General features: G+C 37.3%; 1 protein-coding gene across 5 annotated transcripts in view; it reads left to right on the forward strand.

Moving 5' to 3' along the window:
* Nucleotides 1-23632, forward strand: part of GLIS3 (GLIS family zinc finger 3) — a 153519-nt gene that overhangs the window by 18351 nt on the left and 111536 nt on the right. For all 5 annotated transcript variants that reach the window (XR_015799192.1, XM_088155848.1, XM_088155849.1 and 2 more), the window contains exons 2-3: nucleotides 16932-17139; nucleotides 20696-21788. Coding sequence is in view for 4 of the 5 variants with exons in the window: in XM_088155848.1 (XP_088011974.1) it covers nucleotides 17009-17139; nucleotides 20696-21788 (1224 nt within the window). In the remaining variant the exon portion in view is untranslated. The remainder of the gene's footprint in view (nucleotides 1-16931; nucleotides 17140-20695; nucleotides 21789-23632) is intronic.

Here is a 23632-nt window from a genome sequence, read left to right on the forward strand (position 1 = left end):
TGTAAGACTGTTTTTATAGCTTTGATCTTAATATTCAAAATATTTACTTAGACTTGTGGATTTTCTTGTCATTGTGCACTGTCATTTTTAAGGGATAATTTTTTTTTTAATATTTGCTTTGAAATGGCTGAAACGTTCAAACCTAAACACAGCATACAAATCTTCCACCTAGTAAAAGGAAAGAGATCTTTGTGTGTATTCTGTAGAAGACTGATGTTTCATCAATGTTGCAGCTTCGATGACTATGGTACCAGAAAACTGTACCATAGTCAGGAGAGGACTGAAAGTGAGGAGAAAATATGGTTATCCGTGGGGCATGGATAATGGGAAGATAAGCTCCAGTGCTCTCTCAGAGAGTTCTGGAAATACAGTCTGGGAGGTTTTTGTACACAGCTGTGTCCTTTGTTGGTCATGAAAACAGGCATTTTTATATTTTTATTATCAGGTATTACTGTGTGGATATTCTCTGTCTCTATTATTAGTTTCTTTTTTAATCTAAAGATTTTTAAAATTAACCTCTTCCATTGAGAGAGGTGGTAGGTCTGTGCAGCTGGAAAAAACAATTTCTTTCAGATTGGAACAACTTCTCTTTGTCAAAAGGTGATGTTGAAACTTTGAATGGAAGATTGCTGGAGCTGTTGGTTTTTCGCATTTATAGAGGAGTGATAGAAGTTGTATTAGAAAATGTTGGAGTTCCACAGAATCTAATAGAAAACTATGTTGATACTGTTCTATGGAAATGTTGAATGTATAGAAGAAAAGGTTTGTATTGGATTCCAAACGTGTAAGTTGATTTATTTAATTTTAATTAAATCCTGTAATATGGAATTCCACATAGAATCGATTTTGTTGAAATTAATATGATAAAATAATGTTAAAAGGAAACTAATTGAGTTTGGATTAAAAACTGCCAAAGACAAATCACTTACAGATTAATAGTATCTTTGAAAGATAAGAAAAAAGGACATATAGGACTTTTTTTGTCTAGCTGTCTTTTGTAAACTTCCCAAAAAGCCTTGAGTTGTTTTAGAAAAGGAAAAACAAACTGTTAAAGTAATAACAAAGCATTTCATTTATGACTGCAAACATTTAAAAAAATGTTTTGAATTGTTGAAAGAAAACACTAAGCATCAGTATTTTCAGTCATTCATACTTGGTTGTGAAAGGTGCAGTCTGAACTTCAGATGACTTAATTCAAATTGGTCAGTTGCTGATGTTAATGCAGTGTGCCGTTTAGGGTTTTCTTCTTAGAGTCTATTCTCATCCATTTTCCTGATGAGTATTCTAATTATTTACAGTATTTCTGCTTATTATCTATTTACATAGTAGTATATGCCCATATCCTAATTTTACATGCCATTATTTGTGCAGCACAAATTCAAAATGTGAGATGCAAATGTCCTTTATTCCTGTGTACAAATGACTCAGATAGTGTAGCTATCTAAACTGTAACCAGAAAAATGGTGGCTGCTGATTACTGCTCTGTATTTGTGATAATACTCTCACCACCGAATTAAAAAGCCACATCAGCTGCCTTATTTATATTGCAGTAGGACATGATGCCATATTTCCCCCCCTATATTAAAAAAAAAAACCCAGCCTACTGCACATGAAAGGAAATATCTGCATTGTAATCACATGTATTACCTTTTGTGGAAAACTACTGTTTCTTTCCCTTAACTCCAGTTCTGCTGCCTTCTCACTAGCAATTCCTGCTCCAGGTGCTCTGAATTGTTGCTAATACTCTGTCAAAATCTGTGACTGTTACAACACAAAAATGCAGAACTGCAAATTAAAGAAGTGTCTCAATATCTGCATAGTGCTCGTGGTCATACCTCTCCCATACCTGCCACTTGCCTTCTGTGTCTTTTTGTCTGAAATAGACCTTGTCTATGAATATTGATAAACATTTTCAACATGCTACTGACTCCAATTCAAAATTCTACAACTTGATCCTTTGCTTTAAGCCTGTAATTGAACGTGGAAAGTGAATTTCTGGCAATGGTGAGTAGTATCAATTCTAAATTAGTGCTTATGACAGGCATGATAACTCAGTGAAGACTCCAGTCAGTACTTCTCATTTCTCCAAACTGACAATGCATGTCTGAAGCACCTTTGGGCAAGTGGTCCTTTAACAGAGGCAGTGAACCAAATAAGGTAGAGGGCCTTAAAAAGTGTGACTTTTGCTTTTCTGCTGTCTGATTGTGATTTTGTTTCTAGTCTATCTTCCACCATCCTTATTGTGCTCTAGTTATTTCCCCATCATTGCTACCTTCTATTTTTAGACTTTTCAAAGCAGTGTTCAAATCCCCTCTCAGTCTCCAACTTCTTTATGGAGTAATGAAGAGCTATGACAGCACTCATGATAAGCAGCTATATTCTAGTGTTAAAAATACACAGTTTATATACAGCTACAGAAAAGCATACATACAGAGCAGGTATAGCTGCAGTGGGAAATGTCTGCCGTGTGGATGACTGAAGTCTTCTTGCACAAGAAGGTAATATGTTTTGTTGATGAAGATTTGCCTTTGACTTTGGTAAAACCGATACTAATTGAAATTGTGTCAGAGCTGAAAGTGAGTGAAGGGATACCTGTGGGAGGAAGAGGGAGAACAAAGTGTGCGTGCCCCATGTTTACTTAACCATAGTAAAATTCTGTCAGCTGGACAAAGGGACTATGCTGCTAATTGCTCTGCTACAAGCCAAGTGGAACACTGAGGACCAAATCTGTGTAAATGACATTCAGGTTACTTGAGAAGTTTTGCAAAGCTGTTCTTCCTGAAGGAGGGACCTGGGAAGTATTGTGCCTCAGAGTTCACAGGTTTCACTTGCAGATGCAGTTCTGATTTACTTTCATTTCTTTACTCTTACTTTACTATTGTCTGACTTTTTCTAGACCAACACTGTAGGGTCAGCCTTGGAGTGTGTGTTGTCCTGTTGCTGTGCCCTGAGCAGAGAATAGCTGTGTTAGTCTGGTATTGCTTGTTTTTCAGCCTTCAGAAGTGGTTACACTTTGTCTGATCCTGAAGTCTTAATGTGGTGTAGGTGAATTAGAAGGTTTGCTGGCGCTTTTTGAAAACCTCATGTTTGCAGAAGTAGAGGGGGGGTCTGAATGCAGTACAGGTGTAACGAGGAGCTGTAGTTTGGGAGATGGACTGAACAAGTTCCCGGCTGTTGCAGACATCATGGTAATGTCTAGTTGGATTCTTGCGCTGCAGAGGGTGGCTGAAACACCCGGAGCTTGGTATTCTCATATCATCAGCTGATAAACATGAGCTCAGTGTCCTTGGTGTTGGGGGTGGAGGACAAGCAAGGTCTTCTCAGCACCCTTGCCAGTCCCCCTTGGCTTGACTGTGAAAAGAAAATGCACATGAGTACATTTACAGATGGCTCTGTGGTTAAAAATGTTGATGAATGTCAAGTCACTAACACCATTTGAGGCATGAAATGCCTTCTATCACTCATTTTATGTGTAATAAATAACTCAGCAAAAACCTCGGGGGAAAAAAAACCATGTAAAACTAAGTATTTTTAGCAAAACATATGTTTACAACCTGGGGTTTTGATGTGGGGAAGAATATGTTTAGTGTGATCTTTAACTTTTTCTCCTCACAGTTGATTTTTACAGAAGTAAATTTGTCTTTTATAGGTGTTAATTTATAAGTAGAATTGGGAGTATTTAAGAATACAAGAAATATATATTCCTATTCCTGACTAATAAAAATGCTCTTCAAGAGCTTCAACAATTGGCCTGTTTTTGTACTGTCATTATAGCAGACATCAGGACATCGATTCTGTGCAAATAACTGTGATTTTTTTGGTGATCTTTATTTTGAATTTATTTTATATTTATTTTTACGGATTCTTGTTCAAGAAAGATTGTGAATTCCTCAGTCTCTGAGGAGACCTAAAAAGCTTTGTAGTATATTAAACCAGAAAGAAGGAACCCACATTGATTGGACTAAAAAAAAATAAAAATGCTGCAAAACAAGAACAAATAGTTGTCGTGAGCAGTTTCTTTCCACATGATTGCTCCTGTGAATTCTTTCACTGTATACTAACCTATAAGTTCATTAATGGTCAAACTGAATTATTTGAATAGTTCTTTACCCACAGATCTCTAAAATGAGCCTCTTAAATTAGATATTGGAATCTTTTTCAAGGGGTTTGAACATTGAACATAGTGATAATAATCTCATTTTTTCCTTCATGACTACCTAGTATGTTATCACTTGACTAAGATTTCTTTCTTTCAAAAAATTCATAGAGAAAGAAATTATTTTTTAAGACTTACAAACTAGAAGGGCTAAGCTTTGGTCCTAACAAAACTGCTCCCAGTAAAGCGACTTTTATTGTTTCTTCAAAATAGAAAACTTGGATGTGGCTATTGAGATTTATATGAATTTATTGGAATGTATAGGCTTATTCTGATCATAGCTGTGATTCAGTGCTATATATTAAGAATTTTCACACCTTTATTGATGTGAGTTAGCCTATTCCCAAGTATTTATATCACTGAACCTGGTCAGGTTTAGGGTTGTTTATCCTTTTGACCAACCATCTTGTACCTTTTCACACTAATATAATGAAGAATACAGAATCACAGAATTTTCAGTCTTGGAAGGGATCTTGGGAGATCATTTAGTCCAACTCCTCTGCCAAGGCAGGGTCACCCAGGGCAAGTTTCATAGAAACCCATCAGCTGAGCTTTGAATATCTCCAGAGCAGGAGACTTCACAGTGTCTGTGGGCAGCCTGTTCCAGTGCTCATGTTGAGGTGGAATTTGTTGTGTTTTAGTTTATGGCCATTGCTCCCCATCCTATCATGTGCACCACTGGAAAGAGTCTGGCACCATCCTCTTGGCAACTGCCTTTGAGATATTTATGTGTATTGATGAGAACTCCTGTGTCCTCTCTTCTCCGGAGTAAACAGACCCAGCTCCTGCAGTCTTTCCTCATAAGAGAGAGGATTAGCAGAGTAGGAAACATGGAGGACATAAAAATATAATCATGAAAACTTCAGACTTGACAGGTATCTGTTTCAGTTGTTAATTTAAGAATTTTTTTTCTTTTAAAAATCTTGTTCCGTGAGCAGAAATGCAACACAATCAGCCTCACATAACAGAAAGCTGCTGGAGTAATGATGTTGTTGTTTCTTAGCAGGTATTATAGCTCAGTATGGTTAAGATGCATATTAAACAAATCATATTGTATTTAATCACATAAGCATGTTTCACCACCTAATGGGTACATACATGGGGGGAAAAGTACTATAGACATATATTCCGCTGAGCCTTCAGGATTCCTTATTTCCTGGGTTTCTTAGGTCAAAACACCATTTTAAAAGAACACCTGCTGATTATAAGAGCAACAACCTTTATGTGATAAAAAGAGAAACTGGCTTTTAAATATGCAGAGTGAATAAAATGAAAATACTCATATTCAAAGTTCTTGCTGTTTTCTGAAACCAGTAAGACATCTCTGGTTTTAAAACAAATTATTTTCTTTCCTGAAAATCTAAGCCTTGTGAAATTCTGCAACTGCATTATTTCAATAGAAAGCTGAGTGTTTAATATCTTTTCAATATAGATTCAATTTTTCTCACATATTTTAAACTAAAATCACAGTGGGAAAACTCATTTCAAAATGATAATGCTTTTAGAAGTAAATCTGAATTCTGCAGTGATGCCTGAAGTCTGGACATTGCTTGGGAAATGCTTCTCCTCCTTATCCCACTGAGCTGGTTCCCCTTATATTTTATTTTTCCGGAGGCGTCTCCTAACATTTTTTTTGGCTTTTCTACAGGAAGTGTACTGCGTCTGTCTGGATGCAGTTAACTTTGTAGCAGCCCATATGGTGCTGGTGTTTGCATTTTTGACCAGTCTCGATAATACACCAGTGATAACACACCGGTGTTTTGGTTCTTGGTAAGCAGTGCTTACACAGTGTCAAGGTTTTCTCTCCATCATCCTACCATAAAAAGGCTTCTAGGAAGGGAGTCTGCAAAAGGCTGGGAGGGAGTACAGCCAAGACACCTAACCCTGGGTGACCAAAGGGGTGTTCCATACTGTATGATGTGCTCAGTCATGAAAGCTGGGAGAAAGGAGGAGGATGTAAGCGTGTTTGTGGTGATGGCATTTATCTTACTGAGCAACTGCTACACAGACTGAGGAAGTGGCTGGACACCCAGTTGCTGATGGGAAGTAGTGAATGCATTTCTTATTTTGCTTTGCCTCAGCATGAAGTTTTTGCCTTTTTTTATTAAACTATCCTTATCTTGACCAAGGAGCTTTTCTCATCTTTTCTTCTCCTGTGCTATCTGTGCTATTATGGGTGCAGTGGGAGAGACCAGCTGGGTGGGCATCTGTCAGCCAGCAGCTGACAGCATCTGGGCACTCACTGAAAACTCTCATGAAACTGGACTGCAGATACATACTATTTCTTCTCTCAGCCTGCCCATGCAGACTTGATTGTTGAATGTTGCTTGAGGAAGAGCAGCTGGTCATATAAAGGATAAAGTACTATAACAATTGTTTTGGTTATTGCGTTTTCTTTAATTATAAGGACTTTAAGTATTCTCTGTTTTAGAGAGAAGTGGATTTTTGATTTAATCTTTTGTAGCGTTTTGGAAGTGGAGTGGCCTTTGCTTTGCATTTTTAGCATGCAATGTGCTTTATAAGTACTTCAAAAGTAAACGTGTCTTTCAACATAGAATTCCATGAACTGTATAACAGATTGTGAATTTCAGCATCATTGGGATACAATGATTTACATCCAATTCACATTAACTTCAGGGAATTGCAGTCCCTGAGTTGCGGGGAATCAAATCCCTGGAATTTAATGAAAATCACACTGGAATACTAAAACAACACACACTAAGTTGTAGGAAGAAAGCATGGATACTTGCGTATAGCAGAAATTTGAAAAATTACCTAAGCAGCTTGTAAGACTAGGTTCTGTTTGTAAAAAATTACTTATGTACTTGTGAATTTAAGGTCACTGAAGTTCACTAGGATGATGTCCTCAAAAACCACGTGATCCATTTTGAATGTTTTACTCCTACCTATTTAGCACATTCTCTCTCTCAAGCTAATATGGAGATGGGTATCGCTTGATTTTTTTAGAGGTATGGTGGAGAGGTACACAGTTGGGTTGACCAGCTTCTTAAAAAGGTTTCTGTGTCCATTAGGACACTTGTGTGGGTTTCCACCCCTTAACGAAGGTACTCAGCTCAGCAGAGCACGCAAACACTTGCCTTTTTTATGCCTTTGTCAGTGAGCACTTCTTTCCGCCGTTCAGATGGCCCTTTGCAGACACCGTTGCATTGGGATACCACTGTGGTTTCCTGTGTCTTTACCTCAGACCTTAGTCAAGAGCCAACTTTGGCTGCCAAACCCTGCCAACACGGCAGCCTCCTCTTCGCAAAGTAATAGCTGTGGTTAAGACGTCATTCTTTGTAAATCAATTTTGGCAAGGATGACAGCTAAAGGCATGAGCAGGACTGGTATTTAGGGGCCTAAGCCATTCAATTGGCCTTAATCCTCCCTCTTATTAGCTTGGCTTTGTGGAAGGTAGGTGGACTCACTTTAAAAAGATGAAACAAGCTTTCATTTTGGTCTTTTCTTTTTGTTCACAACAACAAAAGACCTGGGAAACTCTGATTAATTAGTATGGCTTGGGCTGATGAAAAGAATAAAGAATAAAGAATAAAATTGAAAGAAAAATTTCTAAAGCTTTGAGAGGAGTGGAAGCATGTAGTGTCAATAGAGAATTTAAATACTTCTGTTCTGTTTGTATAATTTTCCCAGGATTTGCCTCTCATTGACATGAAGAGCTAAGGTGGAGAGTAGAGAGCAACAAGTAGAGAGTTTTGTTTGGGCCATGACGATGCTAATAGTGGCCTCTTCTAAAAGTCAGCTTGAATAATAAGAACTGCTGTAATTCTATTATTGCAATGTACTTACTGGCCACATATTTCACAGAACAAGATTGCATGTGAAGGTACTAGTAGAAATTTCCAGAGAATTTGTGGGAATCATGCAGGTGGACTTGTAAGGACTAATTTCTCAGTCTAGAAAATGTTCTTTCAAATATCTCTGACATATTCCTATATGCTGAATTGAGAAAATTCATACTAGGCAGAAGTAAGTAAACCTGTTTGGTAGGACAGATGTTCTCTTAACCACAGGAGTTTGTTTTATGAGTTGCACTTGGCTTTTGGCTTCTACATACTTAAAACTACTAGTTTCATTGGTCTTTATGCTTCCTTAAGGACATGATTTTCTGACTTTATGAATTGAGGACTTTTGGCAAGATAGTTACAGTTACTGAATCCAAGGTATGTTTGAGCTGATTGCTGTGAAGGTGGAACAGCAAAAGATCAGTGTGAGAGCTTTTTAAATGATGAAAATAGCATGTGTCAAAATAATTTTCTTGACTAAGTACTTTTGTTTCAGCAGAATGCTTTTATTTCCATCATGTGTGGAAAGAAATTTGCATAATGGTTTCAGACAGTGCTACTGTAGCAATTCAAACTTTGCTAGTGTCTGATAGACGTTCTTGAAATGTATATATTAGTTAACAAGATTATCACTTGAAAATACAATTGCATTTTTACTGAGAAGTTTTTCTGAGGTGATAAAATATATTGATATTTAATGAAGCATGAAAGACTTAAATGAACCATGAAAGCAATAGTTAAACTAATTAACTGAGTACAAAACCTCTTAGAATATCTATATTATGTGGGCTGTATGCTTGTTATTTCTGCCTGGTTAAACTGACAACTAGGATAACATTCTTGCCTTTTAGGAGAAACAACCTTTAACAGTATCTTGTTTTTAATTGTGTGAGAAATGAAAAAAATGTACTGCTCAGAATCTCAGGGACAATACTGTGAAAAATAGTGGTGTCCTTGAACAATTGACTTTATCTGGGAAACAAAAACATCCTGAATGTGACTGCAAGTTACTTAAATTCCTGCTTCCATACTGCAGTTTCTGAAGTTCTTTCCATGTTAACATTTGTCACCTGTTTTAAACGGGTATCACTATTAAACCGGTTGGCATTTATCTTCTCTCTCTCTTTTTTTTTTTTTTTTTCTCTGAGAAAGAGCAGTCAAATACCTTGGATTATCTGTAAAGATTTAGAAAGGGAACCTCACACGGGATTAGAGTTTAACATTAAACAACACCTTTCTTACATGATTTTTTTGCTGAACTCATGCTATTACTGGATCGTGATGTGCAGCACAGTCTGCCACTGACGTTTGATGTGCCAAATAAAGCAAATCTGGGCAAAGACTGAGGCTTGGCCCAGGCTGGAGGTAGAAAGCAAACTTCTTGCTCTTCTCTCCTCTGCTCAGGACTCCTGCAGGAATGGTGTCAGGTTTTGCTTGGAGGATGCTGTCATGGAGCACTGGAGTAAATGCAGCCTTCATCTACTGAGAATCTGTGCCCTTACTTCTGGTGCTCTGCTGCATCCTCTTTTCTGAGTGAGTAAAGGAGGCAGAAGGTCTTCCCTTTTCCTGGGGCCTGTAGGAAGGAAGAGCTCTTCTTCCCATCACTGCCCATGCAGGTAGGCTGGCAGGCGAAGCACATATAAGGTGTGCCACAAGGAAGATAGATAGCAGTCCAGGGAACACAGCAAGAAATCAAAAATTACTGTCTGAACAGAGGGTACAGTGCCGTGCTGATTTGCTTTGATACATGGAATGATCACGTATCTTTTGAGTAATAGATCTGCATGTGCCCAGAGTTACAGATAGCAAAGCTCCTATGTGGTATTTTCAAAAACACTAAGAACATTCAGATAACGTAAGTTATCTGAGCATGTTTTAATTAAAGTTGAGGGAAAAGAAAGTCAGTAATTAATGGAAAATATTCTAAGAATGTGTTTCTAACATGAATAAAAGCACAAATGTGCAGTGAAGGTTGAACAGTGCTAGAAGCTGTTGCAGCAGATGAAGAGTTACATAGTACAGAGAATTATATTTTCTAGAATGTTTTCTTATTGCCCCTCCATAGCTGGCTTGCAATCAGATAAGATCAACAAAGAAGTATTCTAACAAAATTGCTGGAATCAATTCACTTATTTTGCAGATGACTGCAACACTGTTAAACACTGGGCAAAGTGTTTCCCTATTGATTTCATTTGAGTCAAATAATTCATAATGTATGAGGAAGTTTTAAAAATATTATTTTTTATCTGCTTCCCAAATAATGCCACATGTAAGTGAAATTGAGTCTGTGCTCTCACACACATACTGATATATGCTCTATTTATTTAAGTCAGATTCAGGCATTAATTCGCCAGTGGCACTGCAGCTGGAAGGTATTCTCTCTTATCATCTCTAATTCCAATACAATTATCTTCTGTTCTTTCAAAACCTGTAAATTTCCATTTTTATTATAATAATACTTTTGTCTTTGTCTGTATTCTAAGAAGCTGAGCACTACTGAAATTTAAAGCATGAAACTTGTGTTTTTTCACCTGATATGATTCGCCATTCGATTAATACATTGCACTTCTTAGTGGAGTTTCTCTTGATTTATAGTAGTTATTTGATTATGAAGCCTGCACAATGTATTAGTATTTCAGAAATACAAACTAAATAGGCTAAGTTTGGTAAATAGAAACTGTAAATAGAAACTAATACTATGGAAAAGTAGTAGCACAAACCAAAGGTGTAAAGCCATAAATTTTCTGCAATAGAAAAGCACATACACTATTATCCTAGTAAGGACAAAAGCAGAAGTCATCTAATGTTACTGATAACAAATAGGGAGTTACCTATTGCAGCTAAAACATTTATATTTTAGTTCAGTTAAATATTAACCGGTGTGTGCGCTAGTTAACTGATAACGTCTTACGTTTTATGCAAAATAAAAAAAACAAAGTGGCTTTCAAAATAACTTTTTAGTAAGTGATAGGCCTTCCTGATATAGATAAAGCATTCAAAATTGGTATAAGATATTAGAGATGTTTGTAGATCTAATTGAAAATCTTTGTTTTACTGTGTCTGTTCTTTCCTGGAAGTTTCCTGAACCTGACTGTTTCATAATATATTCTTAGTTTAGTCATTACAAGACCACTGTTTTCATTTGTTTAAATTTAGTGGTTAAAGTGTTCCATAGAAGTAGGTGATCTCATTGCTGTCTGCTCTAAACCAGCTAAGTTAATCACCTGTGAGATATTGTTTTCACTGGTCGGTTCTGGATAATTTTTTACCTTGGTTCCAGTTGAAGGGAGACATTGTTTTTTATTGTGTTTTGTCAGTCTCTTTTGTCTCACAGTAGGGTTGCTGAAAGTACATGCTTGTTTACTTCATACAAAGTTTGCAAATAGCATTGGAAATTTGTCTACCCAGTGCACTCTGATAGTGCAAAAGCTGCCTTTATAAGATTCAAAGCATGAAGAATATTGAAAGTGTGTACACAGTGCTTTCTCTTAATACCATACCATCATAAAATTCTGTTTAGTGTATTTTCTTGAGATTATTGATTATAAAGATTAGATTTCTGTAAGCAGTTAAGAACATGGGTACATCCAATAGTACTCAGATTAATGGTGTTTCTAATTCAGTGTTCAGAGTGGACACTGACAGAGGATTTGGAGAAAATTTGCAACGAAATAGTCATTGTTGATTGTGTTAAGAAAACCATAAGCTATGATCATAACCATGATGTTCAAAACAGTGAGCTTTTAGAATATTAATTTCAGGATTTTCTCTCTAACTACAAATCCTTGTTTTATTTTGTTTTTAAAGATAAGAAATGCTAAGAATCACTGTTTCACTAGTCTGTGTGGTGTATTGTAGTTGAGAAACTACAATATTTTGTAAGACTTGCAACACAAATGATAATTCAGCAACTTTTTGAGTCATAGTTTAATAATTTACTTGTACTCTGAAAAACTCCAGTTTGCATGCCATAAAAAAAGCTCATACCTAAATGTACTTGTGACTGAATTTTTGTCTAGCTTACCGAGAAACTTCAAGGTCTTCCAAAAAGATTGGACTCGGGGTATAACGCCAGTTTGAAGAAGCCCACATTTCCAAATCGGCAAAGATTTTATTTGATTATATGATCATAGAAGCAAATAACAATATCACCCCTATCCTGCCTTTTAAGAAAAATGTATTTGTTCCCCTTTGAAGCTCCAGTTTAAGACACTTAAAGAGGGTTCAAAGGGGTCTGATACCCATTGCTCTAGTGCCTCTGTCTACATAGTTGTTGTGCAGTGGTGTTTCTTAGGTGATTGTAGAAACAATAGAAAAGTGGCTGTTTAGTTTAAGGACAAAGGGACGAGTGCTTGCTCTCTAGCAGTCATTAATGATATAACTAAAATTGCTGCAAGGGAAGCCTGAAAACTTCAGCAGGCTCAAGGTGAGAGGGACTGAGATACTATCATCGGGAAGCAAGCCTTCTGTGCAAACATTTGAGTTTTTTGAGTCACCAGCTACTGTGAAGCCCCCTCCCCCCTCCAAATAGGGTGTCAATAACCCTGCAGATATGGTGACAGGCAGTAAAGATGTATGTGGTAGCTGGGGACCACACCATCCAGAAGGTTAAATGTGTTGTGAAAAAAGGCCGAATGTGTTTTCAAACAGCCTTGGTGAGTTTAATCCATATGAAGAATACATTCTTCACCATCTGCCTTATTCCTTTGGTCTCTGTCCTCTTCTGTATTTATTGTCTTACAACACGCTTTTTTGCTTGTGCCCTTTTCTTTCCATTTTGGTGAATAGAGAGTCCACACAAATAAGAGTGGGAGCCCAATACAAGAGAAACCAACCTCTTCCAAAGCTCTTAATGTACCTTTTCTGTGTATGTGGTCACAGAAAATCCCCTAGGGAAATTAGCTTTTGCTTTCTTGTTGCAATTCTTTTATTTCTAGATGTTGCTCTAACAGTAACAAGGGACAGATTTTCAGATCACTTTAGTAGCTTTGTTTCATAGTGATTAGTTAGTAACTATAGAATTTATTAATCAAAGAGATGTTTGAATTCTGTCTGATGCTATGTATTTGGTATGTATATAGTGTGTTTCAGAACACCTAACAAAATTGATTTTTATATGTTTTTGTTGACCATGATTTATATATGGAAAGCATAGTTTACAATTTCAAAGATTTGGTGAAGCAGTTTCATTTTTTATCCTGAGATACTTGGCAGAATTAACAAATTACTGCTTTTGACATGGAGAAGTAGACAAAGGAATTGATTAATTTTCAGTCAATATCTGATAAAAGAAAATGTTTTTTAAAATTAAACTGATTTCATATTGGACTCTTCCTCCAAAAAGTAAGAGAATTGCATAAATTAAGAAAATCTTATCTGAAATTCTGTGTATCTAAAGTAGTTGTATTTTTCTGCATCCTTTGAATATTCTTCAAAAGATTGCAGTGAAATTATTTTGCATTTCAAGGTTGAGTGAAGCTTAGCTATTAACCAAATATAGAGAATAAACAGGGAAAATAGGCAGCCTAGTGAATGAGGAAGTGAATGGATTAAAATATTTCCATAAAAATTTTTTACTGTTTCTACTTGTTAACTATTACTGTTATTTGTTGATAAAGAGCAGCTGTGATTTATGTGTTATTATGTTTATTTGGAATAAAGTACCTGCTGTGGTCAGCTGTAACTCTTACAGTGGGCTACTGCAGGACTGATTCTACCTCGCCTTAGTTGTTGGCTTTATTGGACTGTCTCCTGATTTATATCCTAGTATAAAAGAAAGGAAACTGCTTTCTTTTGCTCATTTAAAATACTAGCTTACATATTTTTCATAGCATCTACAGTGTCATTTAAACCCACTGGTATCCTCCTGAGAGTTTCCTGTTTATGTCAGCTGATGTAAATTCAAGGCATTGAGGAGTTTCTGGTTGTTCTTTCACCGTCCTGAAATTTTCAAGCTCTGGGACAATGATACAGGAAACCTGGACCGAGGGCTCCTCTGACACTCTGGCTAGTGATGGCAAATGCTAATGCTGGACATAGTCATTCTGACAGCTGACATTCATCCAGAGCTTTTGAACACACATTCTGACAACTTGCCTTTTAGCAGCAGGCTTATGACAGGTCAGATGTCCTTGTTGCCCCCATGTAACTTTATGCTAGATCAGATGCAGTCTGTACTTTAGTAGTGGGCTTGAAGTCAGCATAAGCTTCCCGTCTTGTGTTCATACTTAGTTCAACACAGATGGGATTGTATGCTGCTGCCTGATTCATATCAAATTGATGCTGTTCAGTGACCTGCAGGGCACAGACGAGGTATTAATGATGGTCTTTTGATATATTTATGCCTATATGAAGCAGCTGATTAAATGTTATGACGTTGCTTTTTACAGCAGCAGCCTTTTACTTTACTCTTTCAGTCTCTTTCAGTGTAGGGAGTTGATGATTTATTATTCTATGATAATCTCCCCTGCCTTCTTTTCAGTGGAAGAATTGTTATTTTTCCTTGTAACAGCAAATGTTTGTCCGTAGTAAAAAGAGCAACACATTTTTCTTCTGTTTCCATGTCAGAGAAAAGTCCAGACAAATGTTCATAAGGACTAGAGTCTTGGATAACTTTTGTTTATCATTCCAGTAATACAGTCGCTCCAAATTACTTAATTTCTCATGTTTCCTTTTCAATGGCTAGCACCCAGGCCATTTTTGGTCATCATCCTTACCATAACACAGCAAATTGTCTTACCTGCTGTTGGCATCCTGAGGTACTGTTTATACACAGATAATAATACCAGACCCTGTAATTGAACGGGAAACCACAATGCATTGAGGATGCAACTTTCTGTATTTACCAGCACTACTCCCTTTTCTAGTTTTTCTGCTGGGATTTGTTTTTCTCTGACATGTAAGTTTCAAGCAGCTCAGATTATTCATGAATAAATAGCAATTTCACTGTATTGTTGCAGATTGGTATTTGAGATGACATATGGCCTTTCCCTAATGGAAATCTGACAAATGCACAGTCCTTGATTCCCTGATATGATAAAGCAAATATTATTGTTACTACTGAAATTTGTTTAAAGTGGCCTTTAAGTGAAGGGTGTTAGTGGCATCATCCAGGAAAGGATCAGTATATATCTGTTACATTTTCTCAGTCCTAAATAGTAGAGTTATATATTACTAAGTATTCCATACATATATATATATATATATACACATCCATCTATCTATCTATCTATCTATCTATCTATCTACTTTCATATATGTGTGTGTGTGTATGTATATGTATATACACTCTCCAAGCATTACAACTGTATTTCAGTGTCAAACCCAGGTGGGTTTCCTGCATTGTTATAGTACACTTTTCTTTTATGTATTTGGTGCAGAATGTCTTCGGTTTTACATACTAAAGGCATTTTTCTAAAAAATAGCTAACTGAACATTTATGATGCATGCACACATATAGGCATATGATGTTGTATTGTTTATTTTTTATAGTGTGATGGGGCTTGTAAATGTTTTATTTCACCCCATCCAGCTTTTTGCTAAGAGGAGGAGTTTCCATGTTATCAGAGGCAACTTCCATTTTTTACTTACAATTACTACTTGTTACAATTTAATTCTCTGTAATACTATATAAAATTAACTGCTGAGTAGCACATTGATTCAACTTTAGTGAGTTCAAAATATGTTCTCTCCTGCTTCACAGGAAAGAAATTAAAATACCTTTTCTTTTTCTTTTGATTTAATTGAACATCTGTAGTGGGAACAGACCATAATCCTAGAAGAGCTTAAATCCTTTGTTGCGGTGTCCACAGTGGAGTTGAGTGCAGAATAAGGCATTTTCTTTACATGTTTGTCCTTGGAGCTATTTGATCTGGAGGGGATTGAAGGATTTGGATTTTCTTCCTTTGACTGGGAGAGCCATAGATGCCTTAATGTACTTCTGTCTGCAGTCCACAACCCATCTGAAGAATCTGGAGAAAAAGTTGTATGAGTTGTACACCCATATGAAAAGTAGATTTAATTTAGGAAAATTATTTGCATTGAAATACTTTTCACTTTTTGTCCTGATGTTGCTATTCTGTTTTGTGGAGTATTGTGTGCACGAGGAAGCAGCTAGAAATGTGAATTGTCTAATTATTAATTTCCAACTGTGATGAGAATTTGCTAGTCCAACAACTTCCATATTATGACCTGCGTTTTAACTTTCTAATCTCAGTGTGTTTTAATGGAGGCAATCTTGTAAACCACCATCTGTGATCTAAATCACAACACAAAGTACACTGGGCATTTTGAAGGTGTGTCCCGGCCAGCTACCTTTTGTGCTACCGTGTAACAGCCATCAGTTTGAGTCATGGCAGCAGTGATTAAGAGCAGACTGTGGCCTTTAAAGAAAGTCCAGAACACTTCTCGTTTTGTTTCAGCTCAGATTCCTCTACCTAGACTGAGGAATCTGAGGAATGCTGCGTTCCAGCTGTGGCTCTCTCCTGCTAGTGAAACTGCACAGCCAGCACTGCAGTCTGTGCGTGTATCAGTGGGCTCCTTGACTTTTGCATGAGTATCGGTAGGAATGGTGGAAGGGCTTGCAATGGATTGCAGCTGCAGGGTTTGGTAGGACTGGGGGCATGGTGCTGTTCTGGCAGCCTCCTTGGGTTCTCTCTTCCCATCTTCTTCATAGAGAGCTGTCCCTCAGCTGAGGGCTCTTTTATCTGGTGCTTTCTCTGATGTTTTTCCGTTGTGCCTGGTCTTCAGTTTATGTACTTCAGCACATGTTTTACACATGCATGATCTATTAATTCCCCTGTAGAATATTGGTGTTTATGTTTTGAGAAGTTTGCAAAATTCTTGTGTTGGTCTTCTCTTTTGTCCTCCTCTGAGGATTCCCGTTACTTTCTGGAGTTTGCACAGCAATGTAAGTTCTGTGCCTCATCATGGGTTCGCGAGAGATAAATACTAAACTGCTTTGTTTATTTTAGGAGGTCTTGGTTATGGACACAAGTGCAAGTCCATTGGAAAAGGCAGCGACAGCAATGCAGTAGTCACCAGCAATCCCATGACAGTTCAGCAGCTGGGACCTCCTTCACCTACAGCAAATCAGCTTTCAACAGCATGCAGCCACATCTCCCCTAGCTCACAAAGGTCTATGGATGCTTCCAGCCTGAGTGCTTCTCCATCACATACAAGGTCCTCAACTACCTTTTATTGTTCAGTATTTTAAGAGGAGAGGGTTTTAATTCTTCTATAATTAAAATGTGACATTTCTGATCATTAAAATGAGAAAATCATTTTCTGTTATGCCACGGGAAATTGCATTCCATGTAATGTAATTCAGACAATACTGTTATAATCATACTGTTTGGACCATTCAAATAATGGGTGAATTTTTGCCACACAAAATCTGTGTATGATAGGAATTTTTTGGTAGATAAAGGCTGTTTTATAGTCACAAACTAGATTTTTGTACTAGGTATAGGAAGTGTTATGGAGGATGAAAACAGAAATAGTTCACATGTTGCATCCACATAGTGCGAAGTATGCCTTGTTAGTGCCTTTCAAATAACACCAAGGGCAGACAAAAAATCCATAAATGCTCTGCACATGTTCCTCTCTCCTTATCAAATGCTTTTGCTTTCAAATGGTTTACATAATTAATCAGATCAATTGTTCTTGAAAACTTGTTAATTTTCCTAGTTCTGTTGAATAGGTAAAGAAAACTATGACCACTTCCTGTAAGTGTTGCCTTTTTATATCACTACCCCACAGATAAATATTTACTAATTAATTTTAAATGCTTAAATAAGTTTTGAGATTATGACTTTAATTTTTTGTGAACAATGAATTAGAGGAAAACAGATATTTGAGAACCACTCAGTAAGTATATTAGGCGCATCCCTGGATGTTAAACATACAGTGAGAAAATATTCTAGTGTATTATTTGGAATCTACATTCCCGATTGCCTACTGAGTTGAAATGTAGTTTCTTATTTACAAAAGACCACAAGAATTTTTATTCTCAAAGCAGTTTACATTTACTATGTTGCTTTATTATGAGCCAAGGGACGTTCCTGAAATAATTAAAATTTGTACTGTGCAAATGGAATAAAACCTTGCTTTACTTTCAAGATAATTTTTAGCATTTCTGTCACTTAAGTTGTGAAGATTGAATTCCCTGGGAAATTTACAAAATTAATTATGCTTCCTATGTAGACATGTCAGATAGCATCAGATTCTGGTGCATAGACCATGGAAGATAAAACCCTCCCCGTTTTTTTTTTTACTTTCTCCAAAACTTTTTTGGAGTATTCAGTTGTGTTGCATGAAACCAGATGTAATACTGCCATTTATTTTGACACAAGTCAGAAGAAGACCTAGGAAAGAGCAAAGGCTTCTTGGCTAGTAAATAGAAGACTATGAAAAGAGAGAAAAACACACATTTCACTCTTCCATGTTTATGTTTAAAATTCTGGATTATACTCTGACACTGTGGCCTCTGTACACAAAGGGAGAATACAATGTAATTGCAAGTAATCTCTTGTAAATGTTAGTGAAAGATCTGGTCCAAACTCAAGCTGGTTTAGTTTACTATAAACAGATGCACCAATTAGTATCATCTGAGAATCTGGCACACTGATAGATCTGATCCCTCATTTTCATATTAGGTGTATTTATTTTCCCCCTATCACAGTGTAGGCTGAATTTTAAATAAATCATTTTTTTGGGAGCTGTAATTTTTCTTATATTTGAATTTAGATGCTGAAGTGCTGCAGCTTCTTCAGAATAACTGGCTCTTACTTATTGTATACTTGAAATTCTGGGCCAGCTTTTTATTTTTGTCCTATTATGAGACTTTTTAAAAACCAGTTTTTGTTCAGATTCACCAATGGATATGCCCTTTTGTGTTAGGCATTAGTAGCCTTTTGTATGACACTGGTCCTACTATGCATCTGATTAAAATTCCTGTCAGTACTAAAATAGGCTTTTTATTGATGCACGATTTCTTTTTCTTTATTCATAAAAGAGAAAACAAAAAATTAAACAAAAACTGGCAAAACACCCCTACCCTCTCCTTATACTTTCTGTGTGTGAATATATACATCATAGCATGTAGGAATGTCTTGCTCTATTGAAAACTGGATCTGTATTTGGGGTCACAACATACTAGCATGATTTAATTGCTCTATAATGACCTGTGCTTTAACAAAGCCCATTGACAAAAGCCTAAATCAACTTTTTCACAGTCATCCCTGTAGATCTAAATGGTGCACACGATTGACCTGATAGAGCAGTCTCATTTTTCTCATTTCTCTCAATGCAAATTGTAGTCAGCATGCTAACTGTGCTTTTTGTCTGTGGTCTGTTTTGCAAGTGCCATTTAAACCCTGATGAAGTAACATAAGGTCTGACAGTACCTTGCACTGGCATTGAATCAGAACAGGATGTTTCTTGTTCTGATACAGCAGACCAACCACGCGTTACAAAGCAAGTGTCTTGCGCAAAGGGGCATTTAACCATCTCTCCCTCTGGTCACCACAGCAAGGCTTGCTGTTCTTTTCAGCTAGATTTTCCCAGTTTGTGAGCTGTCTTACAGATACAGCACCTGCAAACTACTTCCTCTCTCTCTCAGGCGGTGCCAAGCTTCCCCTCCCCTGTCCTTGATCCACCATTGAAATTCCATGCTTCTTCAAAACTGTATTGCGAAAATAATAAACCCAAGAATTAATCCTCAAAACATAAGATGTAGAAGCTTCTGTGAGATTGTCAGGTTTATCTAAATACATATGCAGTTCTTCCTATTGTAAGCGCTCCTCTTATAAAAACAGAAATTTATATACTGATAGCACCACTAGCTGGCAGGAAATCCAAGTTTGCCTGGGTGTGAACTGGAAACAAATAAATCCAGTTAACCTTTAGCCAGCATTTACAGCTGTGAATTAGGACCCTTGATGTCCCTTTTATTTTCTTTTTATCCCTTTCTGTAGAAAATAATACTTTTAAGAGCCTATATGTTGAGTGTTTTTAAGCTATCCAAAGATTATATGCAGCATAAAGAAGTTTCATAATGTCTCTGTGAAAAATGAATGGTAACAGTGAGATTACACTTTTGTGAAAAATTTTGATTGCTGACTTGGAGGCAGATACATCTTCAAACAAATCTAAGAAACCTTTTCAACCAGTTCTCCTATGTTACTCATTTATTTTGTTTGTTTTGTAAAGTTAGATATTATCTATATTTATAAACTTGATATATAAAGCTTCTGTAGGGAACTCTTTGTAGTATTTGTATACATTACAATTGACAAAGTCATTCAGGTTGAATTTTATTCTCTATGGATTAGTTTTCTTTCTGTTTTTTCAAGAAAAATAATAGATTACTCAAATCAGTATGAGTTTCATAGAAGATGGGAACATAATGCTTTGACTTCAGAAGTCCAAACCTATTTACACCACAATTGATGAAAAAATGTGAAATAATTTCTGCAGGGGTGAATCAAGAATCTTTGCAGTAACTTTCTTTCAAAATCTTGAAGTTTTAAAGTTGGTTTCCTGAGTGACCTTTTTACATGTATATTGCCTTTGTGTAACTACAGGTACATGAACTGAGTGTGCTAAACTTGAGTACCTAATTTTAGGGAGAACTTTTCTCACACGTAGCCTTTTCTTAATTTTAAGTGTGTGTGTGAAAGTAAAAGATCTACTTCTGAACTGTCTAACTGCTTACTTTATCATGCCTTTATTTCAGGTCACTCTTGTCATGTGAGTCTCTGGCCTCTACAACGTTAAGCTTGTCAGAAAGTCACCCACCTCTGAGTGTTGAACAAGAGTGGTCACATAGGTACAGGACACTTTCTTCTGTTCCACCTGACCACAGTTTACAAAATGACAGTGAGCTGGGGGACTTAATAAATTTTTCGCCTGAATCATCTATGTCTAGTAACTCATTACTGTCCTACTCATATGATATGGAAAGTAAGAATTCCCCTTACTCTAGTCCTTGCCAGTCCTCAGCCTGGTCTCAGTCAGCCCGCCCCAAGAAGAGAGCACTCTCTCTATCTCCTCTGTCTGACGGCATTGGGATCGAGTTCAATACAATTATTCGTACATCCCCAACTTCTCTGGTGGCCTACATCAACAGCTCCAGGGCATCGCCAGTAAGCATCTGCCCACAGCCTGAGGTCTATGGGCATTTTTTGGGAGTGAGAGGAAGCTGTATACCCCAAAACTGTTCTGTTCCAGCTGCCCAGAGAGGCTTCCACATGTCGAATGGCAATGTCCCTTTTCCAGGGTATGTTGAGAATGGGACAGGCGAGTACCATCGAATGCAGCAGCTGGAGCAAGCCAGCTTGCAGATGGTAGCTACAAATAACATGGTGATCCAGCAGGGTGTGCTGCCCGTGGACAGCCAGGTGACGGACATCCTGAAAAATGAACATCTGGATGACTTCTCAGGCCCTATTGTTGACATGCCTCTTTCACCCCTGGTGCTGCCACCAGCTGCTCCGCAGGGGCCGCCCCCGCCGTACCGCGCTCCCCAGCCAAGCCTCCCCAGCTGCCTGCACCCGCCTGCCGCCCCGGGCGCCCAGCTGCAGGACGATGGCCAGCTGGACCATCTCAGTGGCAAGCACGGCTGCTGCTGGGTCGACTGCGGGAAGCTGTACGACCATCGAGAGGAGCTCGTGCGGCACATAGAGAAGATCCACATAGACCAGAGGAAGGGAGAGGACTTCACCTGCTTCTGGGCTGGCTGCCCTCGAAGGTTCAAGCCATTTAATGCCCGCTACAAACTGCTGATTCACATGAGAGTCCACTCAGGAGAGAAGCCGAACAAATGCACAGTAAGTCTTGAGTTCTGTCTTTCTTACCAGCTAAAGGCTCTCTATTGCTTAGAAAAATACAGTGGCATTGTAATTCTGCCTTTGTTTCTCCCATTTAATGGTGTACTTTTTAAACTAGTCCGTGAGAATGAAGAACTGTTCCATATTCCCATCTTACATAGAAAGGAAAGGTGTTCTTTTATTTAATACATACCAACTGATAGGATTAGACAAAATGTTGTATTTTCTACATTTATAAACTTTTACTGTAGAGTGCAACAAGTGATATGGTAAACCTTCATAAGGTAAAATTGAAGCATAGACAGTACTTAAGTATTTGCATGAAGGATTCCTTCAGAAAAAGTGCTGCAGAATAAATGTTAAAATTTATCCTGAAATATTCTTGCATCAGGTTACACCATTTTTACTTGAGGAACTTTCAAGGCCTTGCAGAATATTACCACAAGAAACTAAGAAGAGTCGGGCATTTTCAAGGCAGCTGTTTGTTCTACTACTAAAAAACCCAAACCCACATATCTGTTTCCATTAATACATTAAGAATAAATCCCATAATAATTTTTATGTTCACAGATTCTAGAAGTGAGCATTCAACCCCCGAAGTCATGTTTTTCTTGCTGTTTTTCTTAAGGTCTCTGCAAGTCAGTCTAACACATAGGTTACACATAGTCACATGGGTTAATAATCTGGCTGTAATCAGTTTATGCTTGGTCTCCAGTGCACCATCTATAATCTCTGTAATTCAGATTCTTGAATTGCCTTGCATGTGGTCTGTATTTTGGATAACAATCCCTGTATGACAAGGATGACACCTTACTAAGTGCTTATTTATTGTCATCAGACAGCAACCTCACCAGTGCAGTTTTGAGTCCCCATCATAAATGATGATGAGGATATAATTTCTAGGAATAACCACTGATTTAAAAAATATTTACATGCGGTGAACTTTAAATTGGTGCTTGGAGTCTCTATCAGGGTATGCCTTGTTGAAAACTTTTTTTAGCATGATGTAGATGTTTGCTTGTACACTTAAGAGAAAAAGGTTTTTTCTTTTAATTTAGTTTTTTCAAAGGGCCAGTGTCCTGTGGGATAGAATGGATATCTTTCCAGATTTCTCTCCTGAATTTAAAGAATCTGGTAGAGATTATAACATGACATGAGAAAGGCTTTTTATTATTTCCTTTTGTCCTACCAGAGTCTCTGCTCTATTAATATTTTTTAAAATTCCACAATATTCTTTTTCTGCTCTCGGGGTATACTGGGTCAGGTACCATTAATTTCAGTTCTTCCTTAAGGATTTCTCATCACCTTTATGGGAAGCGAGAGAATGATGAAAAAAAATATGAGTCAAGAAATTTATTTTTCAAGGGAATATCACATGTAATTAAAGATATGGAGACAGACATCAGTGGATGAGTAATGATTGAAAACAGGATGAAGAGGGCAGGATTGATGAAAGAGCACTGAAAAAGAGTAAATCCAACTACCCAAGGTCTTCATAATAGAAGAATTATGATGAAGGATCCTATAATACTGGGGAAAATATTGTGGTGGTAACACTCCAAGCTTCCTGTTCTCCCTGTTTAGAAAGCATGCTTACAATGACCTCCTGATTATAAAGCCTCCTTGAGGAGTCCTTAGCTTGGAAGATCATTCACTGATGATAAATAATGTGTAAGTGGATAGGGCATTTCATATGATAAAGTTTTTGAGATTACTGAGCCCAAACTAAAATGCACACCAAGTCTTGATGTGTCACCAAAAAATAAGAGGTGTCTATATCAGCTTCTGAAACAGTGATTGCTTTTTAAACATAAGAGTGTGATTAATTTTACTGAACTGAAGCA

This window comes from Sturnus vulgaris, chromosome Z (assembly GCF_052056855.1).
Source record: "Sturnus vulgaris isolate bStuVul1 chromosome Z, bStuVul1.hap1, whole genome shotgun sequence".
In the NCBI taxonomy this organism is placed as follows: Eukaryota; Metazoa; Chordata; class Aves; order Passeriformes; family Sturnidae; genus Sturnus; species Sturnus vulgaris.